We start from the raw sequence: 18,261 nt of genomic DNA, 5'->3' as shown, positions 1-18,261 counted from the left end.
GCGTACAAGCTGCGAAGCAGCTTGTTAGCAGGACTGGCACCTCACGGGCCTATTTTGGACCTCTCTCACTTCTCTCCTACTTATCCCCCGACAGAGACCTCCCACAGCCTCCCGAGGGCCGGCCTCTCCATCCTACTAGGCCCCTGGCTGCTGGACCTCTCAGCAGACTAGATCTCTAAAGTCACCTCACGTTTATGTATGGCTTCTGTAGTTGACCTACGAGAATAAAAGAACAAGAACATTAATATTACTACCAGGGCGGCATCGTTACTACGGACACTATGCGCTTTAACGACTGACCACAGACTTTATTGTGGGCCAGCAGGTGCTTCAACTCATTTGAGACGCAGTGATCAATGGTGCTTACTTGACTCTTTACTTACTTTAAGCTAGATATTTTAAGTGTTGAGTCGATCTAAGAATAACCTTACAACCCATTATTCAATACCATTCCTAACGTCATCAGGTGACTAGTAAGGAGCTTTATCATCACGCGCCCCCAATCTAGTCTTACCTAAGGTCAGGTGGTCTATGTGTTGGAGATATCTTTAAACTTTGGTTACTCACGTAATTTTTCTTGAGAGGAGAATGGGTTCGAAGAATTTGGTTTGTAGACAGATAGACTTTGACACAATGAATTCGTTGAATTCTGTGATACTTTTGAAGTAAGCAGTGTGATGAAAATCGAAAGATATGCAATATGCTTACCGATGGAATGAACCGGGTAAACGCGGTTGAATCAAAGGTTATGGGGTGTACAACTGCAAGATCAGGGAATCGAACCCAGCGCTCTGTAGTTTCGGCGAAACTTAGGATGATTGTGCTCCAAAAGGGGATGTGCTCCAAAAATGGGTTGTAACGGTAAAGTTAACGGTTTTACGGATTTCACGCACCGTAATTTTATATGAATAAATGTAAGTACTAAATACATAACATAAAACTCAGGTACTCAAGGGTATGTATGTAATATAAAAAGCTCACAATATGGATATCTTTCGCTACTCACAAGCACTGCCTTTCTTCGATACTAAGGTGCTCAGAAATCATTATTTCACTTGTTTGATATGAGCAACGACGTTAAAGGAGGTCCTCATAATAATCCTACCAAGATGCCCCTTTATACAGCTTCAAATGGTTGCCCAGTCATGAAACCGGAGGGATCTCAAAGAGACGGAAAGCATCTTTTGCTAAAGGATTTTCATCTGATTGATCTGTTGTCACATTTCAATCGTGAAAAAATTCCAGAACGAGTCGTGCATGCAAAGGGTGCCGGTGCATATGGAGAGTTCGAGGTGACTGCTTTGATTTCCCTGAAAAAAAGCAAGGAGAAATACTAATAGTCAAGGGATAGGTCACCCACGATATCTCTGACATTTGCAACATCGACATGTTACTAGGGGTCGGGAAGAAGACTCCTTGTGTCGCCCGGTTTTCGACAACCGGTCTCGAGCGAGGATCTGCCGAATCAGTTCGCGATCCCAAAGGGATGGCAATCAAGTTCTTCACGGAGCAGGGCAACTGGGATTGGGTGTGTTTGAACATTCCCATGTTCTTCATCCGCGACCCCATTAAGTTTCCTGGCATGATGCATGCTCAGAGACGAGATACACAGACCAATCTTATAAACCCCAATATGTGGTGGGATTGGGTCTGTAACAATCACGAATCGCTACATATGGTACTTTGGCTTTATAGCGAGTTCGGCACCATGTTCAACTACCGTAGCATGAGCGGATACGTGGGCCATGCCTATAAATGGGTCCTACCCGATGGTAGTTGGAAATATGTTCATTTCTTCCTTTCCTCAGACTCCGGGCCCAATTTTACCACAGGCGAGAAGATCCAGACCGCGTCCCCGATCGATCCAGATTCTGCTACAAGAGATCTTTATGAAGCGATCGAAAGAGGGGAGTACCCGACTTGGACAGCAAACGTCCAGGTGGTTGACCCCAAGGACGCAGACAAGCTTGGCTTTGATATTCTTGATCTCACCAAGCATTGGAACCTGGGCAATTACCCTCGGGATATCAATGTCATTCCATCTCGCCCATTTGGAAAACTGACCCTGAAACGCAACCCGGCAAATTACTTCGCCGAAATCGAGCAATTAGCATTCTCGCCTTCGCATCTCGTCCCCGGCGTCGAACCGTCTGAAGATCCCGTCTTGCAAGCCCGTATGTTTGCATATCCTGATGCTCAAAGGTATCGCCTTGGAGTGAACAACCAGCAGTTACCAGCTAATCGGTCCAAATGTACTTTCAACCCCCTTCTTAGGGATGGGGCGGCAACAAGCACTACCAATTACGGTAGTCTTCCAGGATATCTATCGGACTGTAACCTCATGACATTCAACCAGCCAAAAGAGCCCGATACAGAGTTTGATTCTTGGGTGGCTAAGGTATCTTCTAAAGCATGGCTGGAGGTAAATGAACAGGACTATAAGTTCCCTAGGGAATTCTGGGAGGTATTGCCCACGTTACGAAGCCCCGAGTTCCAAAATAGCCTCGTCGAGAACATGGCACTATCCGTGGCACAGACACACCGGGAGATCAGGGAGAAGGTTTATGGTACCCTGGGACTAATTGCTACCGACCTATCAGAGCATGTTCGCGAAGCTACAGAGAAGCTGATTAAGGACAAAGTTGTGATTCCTCGAGGGAAGCCGGGGTCTTTGAAATTGTAACCAGTACTAGAAGTAAGCTTTTGTGGATGCCAATGGAGCTTAGGGGCTGCTGGAAGTACAGTTACTAATCGTGGGAGAGCTGTAGTCTTATGCCAACTAAAGGAATAGCAGTAGGTACTTTGGCAGAAATTGAAACATTAGATAGGTACCTCTGTATAAACTCGTAATCTATTTCTAACCATCAATTATATCCCCAACCAGACTATCGGGGCTTTGATACAGTCCTCGAAGGGCGTGGCTAAAATTAGTCAATATTCGTTGCATCTCATCCTCTCTCACCACGTTGGAGTCATAGAAACTCGTGACTTTCATCTCGTCTCCTTCAAGCCCACAAAACAGGTTTATAGCATAAATAGCATCTGCCCGATAATCTAGAGCTGAATCGGTCTCTTGCACCCATGAGAATGTGTTAGGGGTCACGCCTGGCTGTATTACTAGCAACGTTTGAAAGGAACATGCCAGCTTGACATGTTCCCCTATGCGACACATTTCGGGGAGACCAAGTTGCTCAAAGGGGATACTTGTCATCATATCATCCTGAATCTTTTGGAGAACACTTTGAACCGGGCTCCGAATATCCAACGTGACCCGACATGGAACCGTGGCGACAGTCGGGATGGTCATCAGTTCGATGCCAGCGACTGGAGCATTCCTGCCCGATACTACCGTTCCGAAGAAAACGTCGTTGGTTTCTGAATGCTGAGCGACTGTGATGGCCCATGCTAGCCGCACGTAAGCGCTTTTAGTAAATTCTCTTGGATACGGACTAGAGGTGATAATTGCAACGTGCATGGTGGCATCCGGAGACGGATGGTATATTTTGGAAGGTAGAGTAGGGAATGTGGGAGTTTGAAGGCCCTCCATCAAAGAACTCCAATAGCTTTCAGAATCGTGAGCTGACTGCAGGTAATGGATGAAGGCGCTGACAGGGCGTGGCGCAAGCGTTCTTCCATGGTAAGCCGCCTCGACTTCTGCGAAGATCAAGGGCAAAGTCCACCCATCGTAAACAGCGTGGTGGATCATTAGCAAGAGATAGGGTCGACCTGGATTGCCCTTTTCGCAACAGAGGTGCAATTGCACCAACGGTTTTCCAATGCCAACGCTGAACTTTTTTCCTTCCATGTCTTTCGAGATAATCCATTGGATATCCTCACGAATCACGGCTTGTACCAGACTATATGAGGGGGATAGGACCATCCTTGTACGCAGAATCGGATGGGCAGCTGCTACGGCTATCCACGATTCCTTCAGGCGCTGAAGATCGATGTCTATTGGCAAACGAAGTGTAATAGTCGCGATGTACGCCTTAGCGTCTCGCATGGTTTCGAACATGAGGCCGCGTTGAAGCGGCGTGCAGGGGTATAGATCCTCGATCGCTCTGACCGGCAAGCCACACTGTTGAGCGGCAGCTCTGATCTCGTCTCGCTGTTTATTCACAAGGGAAAATGGCTTTGGAGGTGCCTCGTCGATGTCATTCGTTCCGCGTCGAACTATACACGCTAGGGTAGATAAGCGAGGGTGATTGAAAACATCCTGAACAGTGAAGATATGCTTGTCCTTCCTAGCCATTGCCACTAGCTTCATTGCCGTGAGAGAATCCCCGCCGCGGTAAAAGAAGTGATCATCTGCCCCGATCTCATCTACTGGAAGGTTCAAGGCCTGAGAAAAATACAGTTGCAAGAGCTTCTCCGTCGCAGTCAGCGGTGTGCGTTTCGTCGTCGTTGGCGGTTGATATCTCTCTAGCTCCTCCCTTGATAGTGCTGCTACAAGCTCCCGCAAGGCCTTGCGGTTTGTCTTATCTGTGCTAGTCAACGGCAAAGCTGCTAACGGGAGAAAGACCGAAGGGACCATATAAGAAGGCAAAGATTGTTGAAGCCGGGACTGTATTGCCGGAATTTGGGAACGAAACGAATCGCTAGGCTCAGCCAACGTATTCTTTCGGACTTCCTTTTGTTCTCTGCTCTCCACCCCAGGCTCGTTTCCACTGTAGATGAAGGCTACAAGCATTGGGGGCCACGAAGAACCAGGCGTCACCACGACCTCCGCAATCGCGTATCTTGCACTAGGAATTGCTAATCGAACATGGTGCTCGACCTCACCCAGCTCGATGCGCTGTCCCCGAAGCTTGACTTGCGTGTCCTTGCGTCCGATAACTCGTATTGACCCATCAGCGGTATATTGTGCGAGGTCGCCACTCTTGTATAATGTGCGGCAATACTCAGGGCCTCGGAGTTGTCGTAGCCACCTTGGAGGCTGGATGAAAGTGCACGATGTCTGTACTGGACTGCCGAGGTAGCCACGCCCTACGATCGGCCCTTCAATAATCAATTCACCAATAGCTCCGATAGGCAGGAGTTTCTCGTGGTCGTTCGGATCCACGATCCAACGAGCGCTCCCCGTCGCATAATCTGTGTTCTGGAGAGCAGATCCGGTCATCAATTGGATCGACATGATGGTGCACTCAGACGCACCATACAAATTGAGGACCCGAACATGGCCAACCCATTTTGCAACATCATCTATCGTGAGCCTCTCTCCGCCGAGGACTAATGTTCTCAAAGTTGGAAGGTCCGTTGGATGTAGGATCCGCGCGACTGTTGGCGTGAAGCTGGAGTGAGTGACTCGAAAATGCTCAATTGCCTTTGCGATGTCGCTCAACCTATCATTATCCGAGGGAACGCATATACATCCACCGTTGATCAAAGTCATGAACGTGTCGAAGATAGTAACGTCGAATGCATATGAGGAGGATTGGAAAACCCGCGACTCTTGGTCGAGGCCAACGGCTTCGGTATACGGGCGGATCGCAGCATCAAATGATGAATGCTGGCTAACTACCCCTTTGGGTGTCCCGGTTGAACCGGAAGTGAAGATTGCATAGAGAGCATTTTCAGGAACCGCAGATGAAGAAGTCCATAGACCCTCACCTGCAAGCCACACTGTATCCCCGTCTCTGACCTCCACGACCGTAGCCACAAGATTCGCAGCTAATTTTGCACACTGGGCCGAAGAGACGATCAACTTTGCGGACACAAGCTGACAGATTCTTTGGAGTCTGGCCTCTGGATGTGATGGATCGAGCAACACGAATGCTCCGCCGGCCTTGGTCACCCCAAGCATAGCGACAGTAGTCCATCGCGACTTTTCGAAGCAAAGGGGTACAAACACCTCTGGACCAACGCCCAGCGCTGCCAGGTGCTGCGCAAGTGCCGATGAAAGGTCATCTAGCTCGCCATAGCTGAACTCGCCATCCCACGCACATACTGCGGGTGCCGTCGGCCGAGACAAGCAACGCTCATGGATGAGAGTATCCACACAGGGCTGTGTGTGAGAAGAGGGACGCTTGTTCCACATGCATAACTTTTCCTTATCCAGGTCACTCAGGAGAGACGATGTCTCCGTCTTTGCACCGTTTTCGGTTGGAACAGACACCGTTTTCTCAAGCATGTTCGCGATAATGATCTAACAGGATTGAGATTTAGTAGGTAGGCAAGAGCTATGCTTGCTTCACTGCTTAGCCGGGTATTTTTTACTTCGTAATAAAAGTCAGCCCTCTCTTAACATGATGGTGGGCCTCTGGCCTGTTGATTCATTTTACATGGCACTATGGAAACGGACTTACTTCGTGGATAGTAACAAGTCTCCCGGCTAGCTATCCGAGATGTCCGGAGTACTTTCGAAGTCATGATGGTATCACCAAGTTCGACTCCACACGTCCCGCATATATAGTGTAGTAGACATTGCTACATCGCCGGAGTGTGTTGCCATTTGGGATACAAGCCTCCCATATAGGCAATGATACCTAATGAGCACCTAAGTAGGTACTTAGATGAGAGTGAAAAAATAGAGAAACGAGACGCAAAATCCAGCACAGCAGTTCTAATTGGGTTTAGTAAAATGCTTTAATAGCTTTCATATAAAGCGGCGCTGGATTCGTGAAAGTCTGAAATTCGATAGGCTGGTATTGCAGGCAAGCAACGATAGAGTCGCATCTCTGTGCATCATGATGAGTACCGTACCTAGGTACCCATGCAATGGAACATTAACCCATGAGATATGTAGAACAGATGTAGTGGTGCGGGGCCGGTCAGTGATTCAGCTGAAACTGTTTCATGGACGAGTGACAAAACGGGTAATATGCATGATAATAATCACTTGGTGGAGCGATCTCGTGAGCATTGAGGCTCTTAAGGAGATTGCAAGTACAGCTGGTACCTACCTATGTACCAACTAGGATGAAGATCTTGAGGGTGCTGCTCGCAACCTCTGGTGGAGTTTTAGTCTTGTGCCAACCAATGGGTTATCACAGTACGGAATTTATCAGCGGGAATCAACCGACGTTATCGAAATCTCGAAGTCCAAGGTTAGGTGGCTTCAAACCCTGTACACCTGAGAGAAACAACCTGAGCAGGGTCATGATGACAAATTATTCTCCATTAGGTACATAGTAATAAGCACGAGGCGTGTCTATCGCAAAGAGCTACTAAGTTGATAGCCCAATGAGCTTTGAAGACAAAAACTCGTCACAAAATGGATAATCCAAATAGCCCTTCTCCGAAAAGGGCACATAAAATGTATCACGATCGTATTTCTGCAGTGGTAGCCCACGCTTCATACGGAACGGAAGATCCGGGTTCGAGATGAACAGCCGACCAAGCACAACAGCCACATTGCCATGTCCTTTGTATGTCTTGTCAACTACCTGCTTAGCTGACGTTGCATCATACCCTCCTGCCAGCAGGACCGGCTTTTCCTTCCCCCACATGCGCACAAACGTCTCGTTGTCGGCGTCTGGATGTGTGACGTCCTCCACCCACCTGGAGTTTGCCAGATGCAGATATGCAACGTCCATATCGCGAAGACGGATAATTACGTATTCGAATTGAGCAGTCAAGTCACTCATGGTGCCCATCCCTTGGAACGTGCTCCAAGGAGAAAGCTTCACGCCGACGCGGTCAGCGCCAATCGCGTCCACAATTCTGCGAGTTATCTCGAGACCAAATTGAGAACGTTTTTGGATACTCCCGCCCCACTCGTCGTTTCGCTGGTTGCATGACGCTTGGAAAAATTGGTCAATCAGGAACCCGTTTGCTCCGTGTATCTCGACGCCGTCAAACCCTGCAATGATCGCATTCTTCGCGGCCCGTACGTGATCCTCGATGTAAGTCTCGATCTCTGCCACCGTCAATTCCCGTGGAGTAGGTTCATCTGGTCCGACTGGGACTGCGCTGCTGGATGTGAGGTCAAATCCGTTAGCAGCCAGAACATCTACTTCTGCGCTGCGACCTGTGGCCCATAATTGAAGCCAGATGTAGGACCCTTTCGAATGAACCGACTCCACAACTTCTTTCCATGCGCGGATTTGTTCCGTTTCCCAGATACCAGGGACGTTTGCAAACCCCTTGGATCGGGGGGAGATTGCAGTTGCTTCCGTGATCAGTAAAGTGCCCGGAACAGACGCTCGCTGCGTATAGTACTCTTTGACAAACGGCAACGGCACGGCAGAATCATCCGCTCGAAATCGGGTCATGGGGGAAAGAACCGCTTTGTGCTGCAGTAGACATCGTCCGAGTTGAAGGGGCTTGAATAGACTAGAAGAACTATCCATCTTGGTATTGATGGTAGCAGTCAATCCGATATTCAGTTGAAGCAAACGACTAATGAATTGAAACGCTATTGGGCGATCAATATCAGATGTAAAATCGATCTATTTTCGGTTTCTCTGAAACAAATTTGAGAAAAGGCATACGAAAAGAAAGCATCTAGAAGTGGAACATGAGTTCGTGGTCGACACACAACAGGGAACCAAAATTCCTCGAGTTGATGTAATCTGAAATGCTTAAGGACTGGTTGAAACACTCATATCTTGCGCGTGATTTTAGCAAAATCTTTTACTAAGGGATAGCAGGTACCCAGGTATATCTTATAGTATGATTCTAGTTCGACGTATTTAATCCATAAGTAGGTAGGTAGTGAACGGTGTACGTTGTGTCGGTTAATATTATCGATGTTACGTATTATTCTGTAAAATATAGGTACCTATTTATATATATGATATCGACCGTGAATTAAGGCTCCATTCGGAGTCAAGTCATGGATATTTATATAGAAGAACTGGCATGGAAGTTTCACTTTGCCTCCCTGCCCACCAACTTACCTGATAGGTACCTACCTCTAATTCATCCAACGTAGTCGCCCAAAGGCTCGAGGTTTCGATCGATTTGATATCTTGTTATGGCATCTGTAACATCCAAGACCATCGCCGTAACGGGTGGTGCATCCGGCATTGGAGCAGCAACGTGCCAATTGCTGGCCCAGCGCGGTGCCTCCGTGATCTGTATCGGCGACATCTCAGATAAAGGATTTCACAGTATTACGCAGCACATCAATGAAATCAATTCATCAACTCAGGTCCACTGCACCGTATTAGACGTCGCATCTTCTGCTGAGGTTGAGAAGTGGATGGCAGCCATCATAACCACTTTTGGAAACCTTGATGGGGCAGCCAATATCGCCGGTATTGCCCAGGCAGGGAGCCTACGACAGACCCCCGCAATTTTAGAAGAAACAGATGAAGCTTGGACTAGAATCATGAGAGTGAATTTGGACGGGGTATTCCACTGCACGCGGGCTGAGGTCCAAGTGATGAAGAATCTTCCTGTGGGGGATCGTAGTATCGTGAATGTGGCAAGCGTCGCAGCTCTCCACCACATTCCAGATGCTTTCGCATACGGCACTTCAAAGGGGGCTTGCGTATACTTCACGACCTGTGTAGCCTCGGATACATTTCCGCTGGGAATTCGCGTCAATAGTGTTTCTCCGGGTGAGCACATCACTGGAGCTAGCGAGGCGCTCTTCTTCAAGCTGACGGAACTACACAGGAATTACAAACACACCACTACTACCGAGATTTCAACCTGCAGCGAACAGCATTGATGACATCAAGGAGTTATACAGGAAAGAGGGGTTCTCATTGATTGAGCCACATGATGTGGCTAGGACGATCGTATGGTTGCTGAGTGAAGATTCTCGCCCGGTATATGGGGCGAATATCAATGTAGGCGCCTGCATACCTTAGTAAGATATCTTACCTACCTACCTACATACCCAAGGTACCTACTATGTAGTTATTTTATGGTGTCAACATCCCGGTGTGGCATATGCATATAGATATGGTGGGCCAGATCGAAAAAAAGGGTTTGTCTCAGGGAACCCTGCCTACATAGCTGCAAGCTACGACGAATGAAATTAAGGGGTTAAATTGTGACGTCCAGATCGGGAACTTGACAAGCAGCTGAACTGAGACACGCAGCGCCCCGTTGCGTTGGCCGCAGATTTGCTTACTGCATATGTATTATATGTACATAGAGCGGCAGGTAATGATAATAAGTTAAACCACTGCGAAGCAGTGTTGATTGATGTGCCATGTTCGCCTTTTGCATCTACTGGGATAAAGAATAGGGACACGGCTTGGAGTATGTATTCGATTTTAGCTGATAGTTCTCTCGGGTCTCGAGGTTCGGTTCTATCGTTCGGCGTTCAGACGGCCGTCAAACATACGAGTTCTACCAAATTACTACCTAATGTATTGTAATTATTGGAAGCCGAAAGTTGATTCATTATTTCCCTAAGCTTCCTCAGACTCCGTAACGTCTGAGCATCACTTAGCCAACAAAATCAAAGTGTTAATCAATCCTTATATCATGACTATTCTACTGCTTGGCGGCCGAGGAAAGACTGCTAGTCGCATCTCCTCACTCATCCACGATGCTCATCTTCCTTTTCTTGTAGCATCTCGCTCAACCAATCCAAACAGCCCCTATCAACAAGCAGCCTTTGACTGGACCAAAGCCGATACCTATGAGAATCCCTTCACCAAAGCGTCTGCTGAAGGCATGGCGCCAATCTCAGAGGTGTATCTTGTTCCGCCTCCAATTTTCGACCTAGCCCCGCCTATGATCCGTTTTGTGGACTTTGCTCGGAAACGAAATGTGAAGAAATTCGTGCTTCTCAGTGCGAGCACCATTGAGAAAGGAGGGCCGGCGATGGGACAAGTTCATGAGTATCTTGACTCACTGAAAAACGTAGAGTATACTGTCTTAAGGCCAACGTGGTTCATGGGTACACTCTTTGTACTTAACCCATCGATAGGAGACACCAGCTAAAAAAAGAATTCCAGAAAACTTCTCTGATGCCCACGAACTCCAGACAATTTCAATTAAAAATGAAAGCAAGATCTATTCCGCTACCGGAGATGGGAAGATCCCGTTTGTGTCGGCGGATGATATTGCTCGGGTAGCATTCCGTGCCTTGACAGACCAAACATCTCGCAACACTGATCACATCATCCTAGGGCCCGAACTACTTACCTATGACAATGTAAAATTCCCCGTAACTTCTGGCTTGGGAGAGAAGTAGTGACCATTGGAACTAAATTATGTTTATATTAGGTCGCGACGGTTCTCACGTCCGTTCTCCGTAGAAAGATTACCCATGTAAATCTTTCCAAGGGAGAATTAGTCAAAAGATTGGAGTCCACGGGTATGCCTACTGAAGATGCAGAGATGCTAGCTGAAATGGATATTGCAATCAAGAACGGGGCGGAGGATAGACTGAATCATGTTGTGGAAGAGGTGACAGGAACTCTCCCACTGAGCTTCCGAGATTTTGCTGTCCGTGAGAAGGAAGTCTGGTTGTAGGATAGCGCTTACACAAGTCTCAACCAAATATTGCCTACGATTTTCGATTTAGCAGGGTGTTCGTTGTAGCTCAGGTCGGGGAGCGCGTTCTCTGGTTGGCTGGAAACTAGCTTAATTGCACGATTCGACATTCGACGTGTTCTATGGACTCTAGGGACTTCAGGAATAAGTTGTCGCGGCAAAAATAATAGCGTTCAATAGAGTTAGAAAAACCCGATAAGGGCTGTTGGGACTACGCCACGTGGTCCCGACGGACAAGCCACAGCTTGTATGGCGCAGGCCACCTAGACTATCTGACTAGTCAACCTTACTTTTCTTGAATAATAAACAATTATCAATCCACCCAGTCTATTCTTGAATATTAACGCGTTAACCTAAGTCAAACCAACAAGGGCTGAATGATCTCTTCAAGACCACCTATTTTTCACAACGACTACTTCCACATCCTTGAGGTTTGTTGCAACAAATCGGTCGACCCACTCCAATCTATTCCCGGTGTTGTTCGGAAGAGCGAGCTCAAAGTGAGAAAAGAGATACGCGAGACAGGAGTGTAATTCAAGGTAAGCGATACTAGAATGAATAACAAACATTTTAGTCAAACGTAATCTTTTCTCTTGCCATGCATTATCGAATAACAAAACTCACTTTGTCCCGATGCATTGACGAGGCCCTCGACTGAATGCAATGTTCCATTTTTCAACCAGCTTTCCCTCTTCGCCCAACCATCTCTCTGGCCTAAATTTCTGGGGCTCCGGAAACAGCTTTTCATTTTGCTGGATGCACAGAAGTGTCACTGACACGGCTGTCTATTTTATCCAATTAGAAATATCTCGAAAAGACACGTCGCTCGCGATTGTCTAGAACAAACCACTTACACCAGCAGGAATATAAACAGATTTGACGTGAATACCGCCGCTCGGAACTATCCGGGGAAGACATCCCGGGACGGGGTTAGAAAGGCGAAGGGTTTCCTTGACTACCGCATTCTATACATACACTCTTTTTAGTAAAATGACGCTTTTGATAGCCTCCCACCGCACGAATGGTTTTTGGGGGGGACTGGAAAACATACCAAGTATGGAAGATTTTGGATCCTTTTGTGGTCAAAGTCCCCACGGATAATTAAGGACGACTGGTCGAGCTCGGCTTGGAGCTTGGCGAGAATTTCGGGTGAGCTGAGCAGATAGTGGACAGCACAAGATGCTGTGTATGCCGTTGTATCACTTCCTCCAGCAATGAAGTTGAAGATATCTTCTAAGGGATGAGGGACGGCTTTCACCTTTTTATGGTCGTTAGGATCTATATCTAAGTATCTAGTCATATGAGAGTCGCGCTCTAGCTCTCTTTGCTTAGCTCGAAGTAGTTGAGCATCATTTGCCCATTCTTCACAATACTGTCAGCTGTATTAGTTATTTCAAAATCCAAACCTAACCGTGGCGGGGGTTTGGACTTGCCCTTATGAACTTTTCGTACGCTTGGTTAACTTGAGCATAACCAAATCCAGGAATAAGGCCAAGCCCCATACCGATAAGGGGATAAGTAAGCACTATAATAAGAAGAAAAGGAACATAAATTAGCTTGACTTAGCAATGAATTAGGACACTAACTTAGCCATGTCTTAGTCATGATCATATCAAAAGCTTCCAAGAAAGGATGATAACCTTCAGTCTCAAAAAGGTTCACATCCTGAGGGAAAAGTAGTCGAAGAACTATGTTCGCCTAGATCATCAATTAGCTTCCAACGGGATAATAGTATGATCTAGGTCCTCACACTCAAGGTTCGAAACATTTTTTGAATATTGACTGCTCTGTGTGCGCCTACATTTTGCTCCAGCCGTTTCTCGATGGCTTGGAGTTCTGTCAGTAATCTTGGCGCGAGCCTGTCAGCAGACCTAGCCGAGTACAACGACGAGATGTGAGTACGATATGTGCGAAAGTCTTCGGCATCCAGCATGGCATCCAGACCACCAAAATTCTTGTAGAATGATGGGTCTTTGGCATAATTTGATCCGATTCGAAATATCCTTGAACAACATATCAATTCTGCACAAATGTTTGATGGGTTATGAGACTGTCATCCATACTCCTCGAATAATTCTGGACTGTCCACATGAACATGATTCGGACCAATCCGAATAACTGGAGAGGCTGTTGAATGATTGTTTAGATAAGTGCCCGAGCGACGAGTTTATAACACCTTAGCGTAAACAAAGACTAGGTACACGTACCGTGTTTCTTGTGAAGATCCCGGAATAACTTCGAATACCCTCCTCCTTTGAAATTATGATAAAATCCATAAAAGTCAGTCACGGCTGCCAACAACGGCCCTGGTATATGGCGAAGAGGGTGAATGTAGACACGATGAATAATAGCAATGATAGCAGGCACTACAAAAACAGCTGCCAATGCAATTAAGAAGTGCTGAAACCATGGCTTGCCCGTCCATTGGTCTTCTCGACTTGAAAACTCGTCTAGAGGCATCTTAATCCTCTCACGTTTGTGATAAATGAGTTACTCGAACATAGATCGGTGCCGACACGCATGGATATGAGTAACGACCTGGCTATTAGACAGATCAAGGGGGAAAGCTTGAGCCGGATCTGTCCTGAGACTGCTCAGAGCTCAACTGAGGGGCTTTACTTCTCATTGGAAATTCTCAAAACCTGTACATGAACGTGTGAGACACACGAGGGTGAGATACATCGTTATACCATGGATAAGATCTGCGATATGATGGCAGCTGAACATCTCTCACTACAACCACCCCACCAACTGCACGAACGATAAAGATACCACGTAATAATGTCGCATCGCTCCTTGAAACATATAAACGGTTGGGGTGGTCGTTACGCACACGTGCACGAGCACAATCACCACCAAGCAATCGTATTTGCTCATGGACCAGAGCTAGGAGATTACTAAAAAGAGATATACGCATATTAAAGCTCGTTTGACCACAAAATATTCGTTACTATAGGTAACTGCAACAAATATGCAGTACTACATTATTGCCGCAGTGGCTGCACTATTCAGCTGGTGTGCTCTAATTCTCACTATTCCTCCTTTGTCATGTCGATGCCGGCCGAGGGAAGCATGCTGGCCATCCGATGAAGCATGGAACCAGCTGAATGTCTCCACCGGTGGCAACCTTGTTCGACTAAGGCCTTTGGGGCATGTTTGTCATTACCCAACTTTTGACAAGAGTGCTTGTGATGAGTTGCTGCTTCTTGCCCGAGATAGTGGCTGGAGGGCTTCTCAACCAGGTTAGCTTAGCTACATTCAGTCTTTGGATTAACTATAGGAGCTTACATAAAATCAATATAGAAGCTTTACAAGATTGGGTTTGGGAGGCAGGGTCTTCTCCAAACGAGACTTGTTCTATTGGCGGACCAAGTGAGGTACCATGTCACCAAGGTCATGTTCCTCTATACTCTGTCACCGCGAGAACCTTTCAGCACGTACAGATAGCAGTCCTATTTGCCAAGGAATACAACTTGCGGTTGGTGATCAAGAACACCGGGCATGATGGTTCCGGGCGTTCGGCTTCTCAAGATTCGCTTCAAATCCACACGCACCTACTCAAGGGGATTCGATATCACTCGGATTTCACAGCGAAAGGGGCTGCAACATCCTCAGGGCCTGCTGTGACGGTTGGAGCTGGTGTCATGCACTGGGAGGTTTACGAAAGGGGCTCCCAAGATGGCTATATCATAGTCGGCGGGGAATGCCCCACCGTAGGCGCCGTAGGCGGCTTTCTCCAAGGAGGTGGCGTGTCTAGTTTCCTCAGCTACACAAGGGGACTTGCTGTCGATAATGTGCTGGAATTTCAGGTCGTGATAGCCAATGTACGGCTCAAATCTCCCTTCATTCCTATTCATTTCTCTGAGTATAACCAAACTGACTATGACCGTGCGTTTTGCTATTATGATAGGGAACACTCGTAACTGCGAACCATCATGAGAACCAAGATCTGTTTTGGGCTTTAAGAGGAGGTGGCGGTGGCACTTTTGGTGTCGTCACCCAGGCCACGGTCAGAGCATACCCTGATGACCCTGCTGTGGTATCAACGATATCGCTTTCCTCATCCCGTACGGACACTACCTTTTGGGGAAGTGGTATCAAGAGTCTTCTCAGGATTCTTCAAACTTTTAACAACGATAACATCCCCGGACAATTCATCCTCACGGCCTCCAATGTTTCACTAAAAGCAGGTCTCACTCTATATTTCATGAATGATACCAGTATATCCGCCGTAGAAGAAGAAACAAGGCGACGTCTAACTGAATCAATGGAAAATGGAATATCCTACAAGATGTCGGCTCAATTTATATCTAAAATTAGCCTCAATTTTCGGACGACTCCCGATGTCTACCCTGATGATTACGGGATAACCCAAGCCTCTATCCTAGTTTCCCACCAACTCTTCACTTCTCCAGAGGGCCCGGCGCGGATGGCAGAATCATTTTCAAGGCTCGCCTTGGGTCCCAAGGACATGCTTTTCACTAGCAACCTTGGGGGTAAGGTTAATATAGAAAACGAACCGACTTCTATGCATCCGGCTTGGCGATCTTCGGCACAACTTGTAAACTATGTAAGAGGTGTTGATCCGACAGGATATGGGAAATCACGAGCTTTAGAGGAGTTAAACAGCGTTCAAATGCCGATTCTTTACTCACTCGAGCCGGGATTTAAGGCTTCTTATCTCAATCTAGGAGATCCCAATGAGAAAGACTTTAAGAATGTATACTGGGGAGATAATTACAAGCGTTTGGCGCAAATCAAGCGTGATGTAGATAAAGACGGACTATTTGTTACTCGGCTAGGTGTTGGAAGTGACGCATGGGATGACGAAGGCATGTGCAAAAAGGGGGTGATGGGTTGGTTATCTCAAAGAAGAGAAGCCTTTCGATTGTAAACAGAATACTAGGTATCAGCATACTCCATTCCTAGAAATGAGTGACCATTTTCCTGTTACTGAGGCAGATAGGCTGGGCTAAACCGCCATTCAGGTCTGAAATGATATCTAATTACCATTACCAGTTGTATTCATCTTATTCGTGACTTTAGCAATTTGTAGACACATCAAGACTATAGCAGATCACTTGATTATACAGGTAGGTACCTAGGTTAACTTAGTAAGATGATGCTTGAATCACTACTACTTATATAGGTAATTATCAGTTGCAAATAAGAATTTTATCTTGAAAGGACCGTCACAATACTTAAATGCATTGCAGCAAGAGTGGAATGTAGTGTATATAAAAACGGAAACACTAGGTGCTCGTTGTGAAATTTAACCACGATTCTCAATCGTACAAGATGTCTACCATCCAAAGTCTCAGCACATCTCACCAAGAGGTGTACGAAATTCTCAGTGATGCTTTCGACTTCCCTAACGACGATCAGAGACTTTGGTGGCATAGCACAGCGCCCATGTTTACCGCGATGCTACAAACCGCTGATTACGATGTACATGCCCAATATAAGCATCTTGCTATCTACAAGAAACATGTAATTCCATTTCTGGGTATCTACCCCTCAAATGGCCGAGAACGTTGGCTGAGTGTTCTCACCCGCTACGGCACGCCCTTTGAGCTGAGCCATAATTGCTCCGATTCCATTGTCAGGTACACCTTCGAGCCCATCAACGCCGCAACTGGTACGGAGCTCGATCCGTTCAATACTTGTGCCATCAGAGAGAGTCTACGCAGGTTGATGACCATCCAGCCCACCATCGACCTTGAGTATTTCGATCATTTCAAGCGCGAATTAACTCTCGACACGCAGGAATCCACCTGCCTGCGTCAAAGTTCTTGGGTAGGAACTGATATTATGACCCAGAACAAATTAGCACTTGATCTGAAAGGGGGCAACTTCATCGTCAAGGCTTACATCTACCCTGCTCTAAAAGGGATCGTCACCGGCAAATCGGCGCAGGAATTGATTTTCGGCTCTGTCAGCATATTAGCTAGGAAACACACCAGCTTGGCCCAGCCCCTGGCAATGCTAGAAGAATATGTCAAATCCCGCGGTCCGGGAAGTACAGCATGTCCACGGCTTCTGTCCTGTGATCTGGTTGACTCCAGCAAGTCACGCATCAAAATCTACATTTCAGAACAAGTTGTCTCACTATCTGCAATGCAGGATCTGTGGACATTAGGTGGCCGGCGTAATGATCTCTCCACTCTTGCCGGTTTCGATATGATCCAGGAGCTGTGGGACTTGCTTCAGATTCCCGCCGGTATACGTTCGTACCCCGAGGGCTATCTGCCACTGGGAACGAGACCCAATCACAATGAACTACTGCCCAGCATGGCGAACTATACTCTTCTGCCCAACAATCCCGTCCCGGAGCCGCAACTGTACTTTGCCGTGTTCGGAATGAATGATATGGCTGTGGCAGACGCGCTTACGACATTTTTCACACGACGTGGTTGGACCGACATGGCCCAGAAGTACAAGAATAGTCTCAAAGCATATTAGTAAGTTGATGCTCTCTAAAGTCACTCGATTAAGGTGTGCTAATCAATATTTCAAACCACAGCCCGGAGGAAGATCACGAGTTGACAAACTATATCCATGCGTACGTGTCGTTTTCGTACCGCAAAAACAAGCCGTACCTTGGCGTCTACCTCCAAAGCTTCGAGACTGGTAATTGGTCTAGGGGTAAGCTGACTCTGCACGCGTATATGCTTAATGCATAGTAGTCACGCATGTAATTTCAGCTCGTTGCCGCCGGGTGTTCTCCGAAGCACTTTTGAATTAATCGACTAATGTGGTGCATACCACGCATGATAGATGCATGTGATTTAATATACACTATTCAATGGACATAAGAAAAGACATATTTAGTGCAGATGCAGTCCAACCAGACCCGTC

The 18,261-nt window shown here is 46.9% G+C and overlaps 8 protein-coding genes across 8 annotated transcripts; 5 read left to right on the top strand and 3 right to left on the bottom strand.

Moving 5' to 3' along the window:
- The first annotated feature begins 1,010 nt into the window (after positions 1-1,010).
- On the top strand, positions 1,011-2,847 carry F4807DRAFT_407564 (putative catalase Cat). Its single transcript, XM_047996387.1, has 2 exons — positions 1,011-1,292; positions 1,352-2,847. The coding sequence occupies exons 1-2, from the start codon at positions 1,065-1,067 to the stop codon at positions 2,681-2,683; spliced, it is 1,560 nt and encodes a 519-aa protein (XP_047858852.1). The 5' UTR covers positions 1,011-1,064; the 3' UTR covers positions 2,684-2,847.
- Positions 2,793-6,599, bottom strand: F4807DRAFT_407562 (acetyl-CoA synthetase-like protein). The gene is made up of 2 exons (XM_047996386.1): positions 6,306-6,599; positions 2,793-6,215 (listed from the first exon to the last, which is right to left on the bottom strand). The coding sequence occupies exon 2, from the start codon at positions 6,128-6,130 to the stop codon at positions 2,858-2,860; it is 3,273 nt and encodes a 1,090-aa protein (XP_047858851.1). The 5' UTR covers positions 6,131-6,215; positions 6,306-6,599; the 3' UTR covers positions 2,793-2,857.
- Positions 6,600-7,148: 549 nt separating this feature from the next.
- F4807DRAFT_122141 (putative oxidoreductase) lies at positions 7,149-8,604 on the bottom strand. The gene has a single exon (XM_047992902.1). The coding sequence runs from the start codon at positions 8,289-8,291 to the stop codon at positions 7,167-7,169; it is 1,125 nt and encodes a 374-aa protein (XP_047858850.1). The 5' UTR covers positions 8,292-8,604; the 3' UTR covers positions 7,149-7,166.
- Positions 8,605-10,079, top strand: F4807DRAFT_122138 (short chain dehydrogenase/oxidoreductase CpoX2). Its single transcript, XM_047992901.1, has 2 exons — positions 8,605-9,506; positions 9,565-10,079. Exons 1-2 carry the CDS (start codon positions 8,918-8,920, stop codon positions 9,759-9,761), a joined length of 786 nt encoding a protein of 261 aa, XP_047858849.1. The 5' UTR covers positions 8,605-8,917; the 3' UTR covers positions 9,762-10,079.
- Positions 10,080-10,386: 307 nt separating this feature from the next.
- On the top strand, positions 10,387-11,382 carry F4807DRAFT_455969 (putative ergot alkaloid A; the record flags this gene model as incomplete). Its single annotated transcript, XM_048000808.1, has 3 exons — positions 10,387-10,804; positions 10,863-11,062; positions 11,134-11,382. 3 exons carry the CDS (start codon positions 10,387-10,389, stop codon positions 11,380-11,382), a joined length of 867 nt encoding a protein of 288 aa, XP_047858848.1.
- Positions 11,383-12,023: 641 nt separating this feature from the next.
- On the bottom strand, positions 12,024-13,863 carry F4807DRAFT_455968 (putative elymoclavine monooxygenase; the record flags this gene model as incomplete). The annotated part of the gene is made up of 7 exons (XM_048000807.1): positions 12,024-12,188; positions 12,258-12,368; positions 12,455-12,765; positions 12,990-13,101; positions 13,205-13,406; positions 13,467-13,530; positions 13,611-13,863. 7 exons carry the CDS (start codon positions 13,861-13,863, stop codon positions 12,024-12,026), a joined length of 1,218 nt encoding a protein of 405 aa, XP_047858847.1.
- Positions 13,864-14,258: 395 nt separating this feature from the next.
- F4807DRAFT_407537 (putative oxidoreductase) lies at positions 14,259-16,418 on the top strand. Its single transcript, XM_047996385.1, has 3 exons — positions 14,259-14,645; positions 14,707-15,227; positions 15,314-16,418. The coding sequence occupies exons 1-3, from the start codon at positions 14,375-14,377 to the stop codon at positions 16,295-16,297; spliced, it is 1,776 nt and encodes a 591-aa protein (XP_047858846.1). The 5' UTR covers positions 14,259-14,374; the 3' UTR covers positions 16,298-16,418.
- Positions 16,419-16,619: 201 nt separating this feature from the next.
- Positions 16,620-18,227, top strand: F4807DRAFT_407534 (4-dimethylallyl tryptophan synthase). The gene is made up of 2 exons (XM_047996384.1): positions 16,620-17,864; positions 17,927-18,227. Exons 1-2 carry the CDS (start codon positions 16,702-16,704, stop codon positions 18,084-18,086), a joined length of 1,323 nt encoding a protein of 440 aa, XP_047858845.1. The 5' UTR covers positions 16,620-16,701; the 3' UTR covers positions 18,087-18,227.
- The last annotated feature ends 34 nt before the right edge of the window (positions 18,228-18,261 follow it).

Source organism: Annulohypoxylon truncatum, assembly GCF_022578515.1.
Source record: "Annulohypoxylon truncatum strain CBS 140777 unplaced genomic scaffold F4807scaffold_2, whole genome shotgun sequence".
Classification (NCBI taxonomy): domain Eukaryota; kingdom Fungi; phylum Ascomycota; class Sordariomycetes; order Xylariales; family Hypoxylaceae; genus Annulohypoxylon; species Annulohypoxylon truncatum.
The sequence above is the reverse complement of the archived record's forward strand: the minus strand, read 5'-3'. Positions and strand labels throughout refer to the sequence as shown.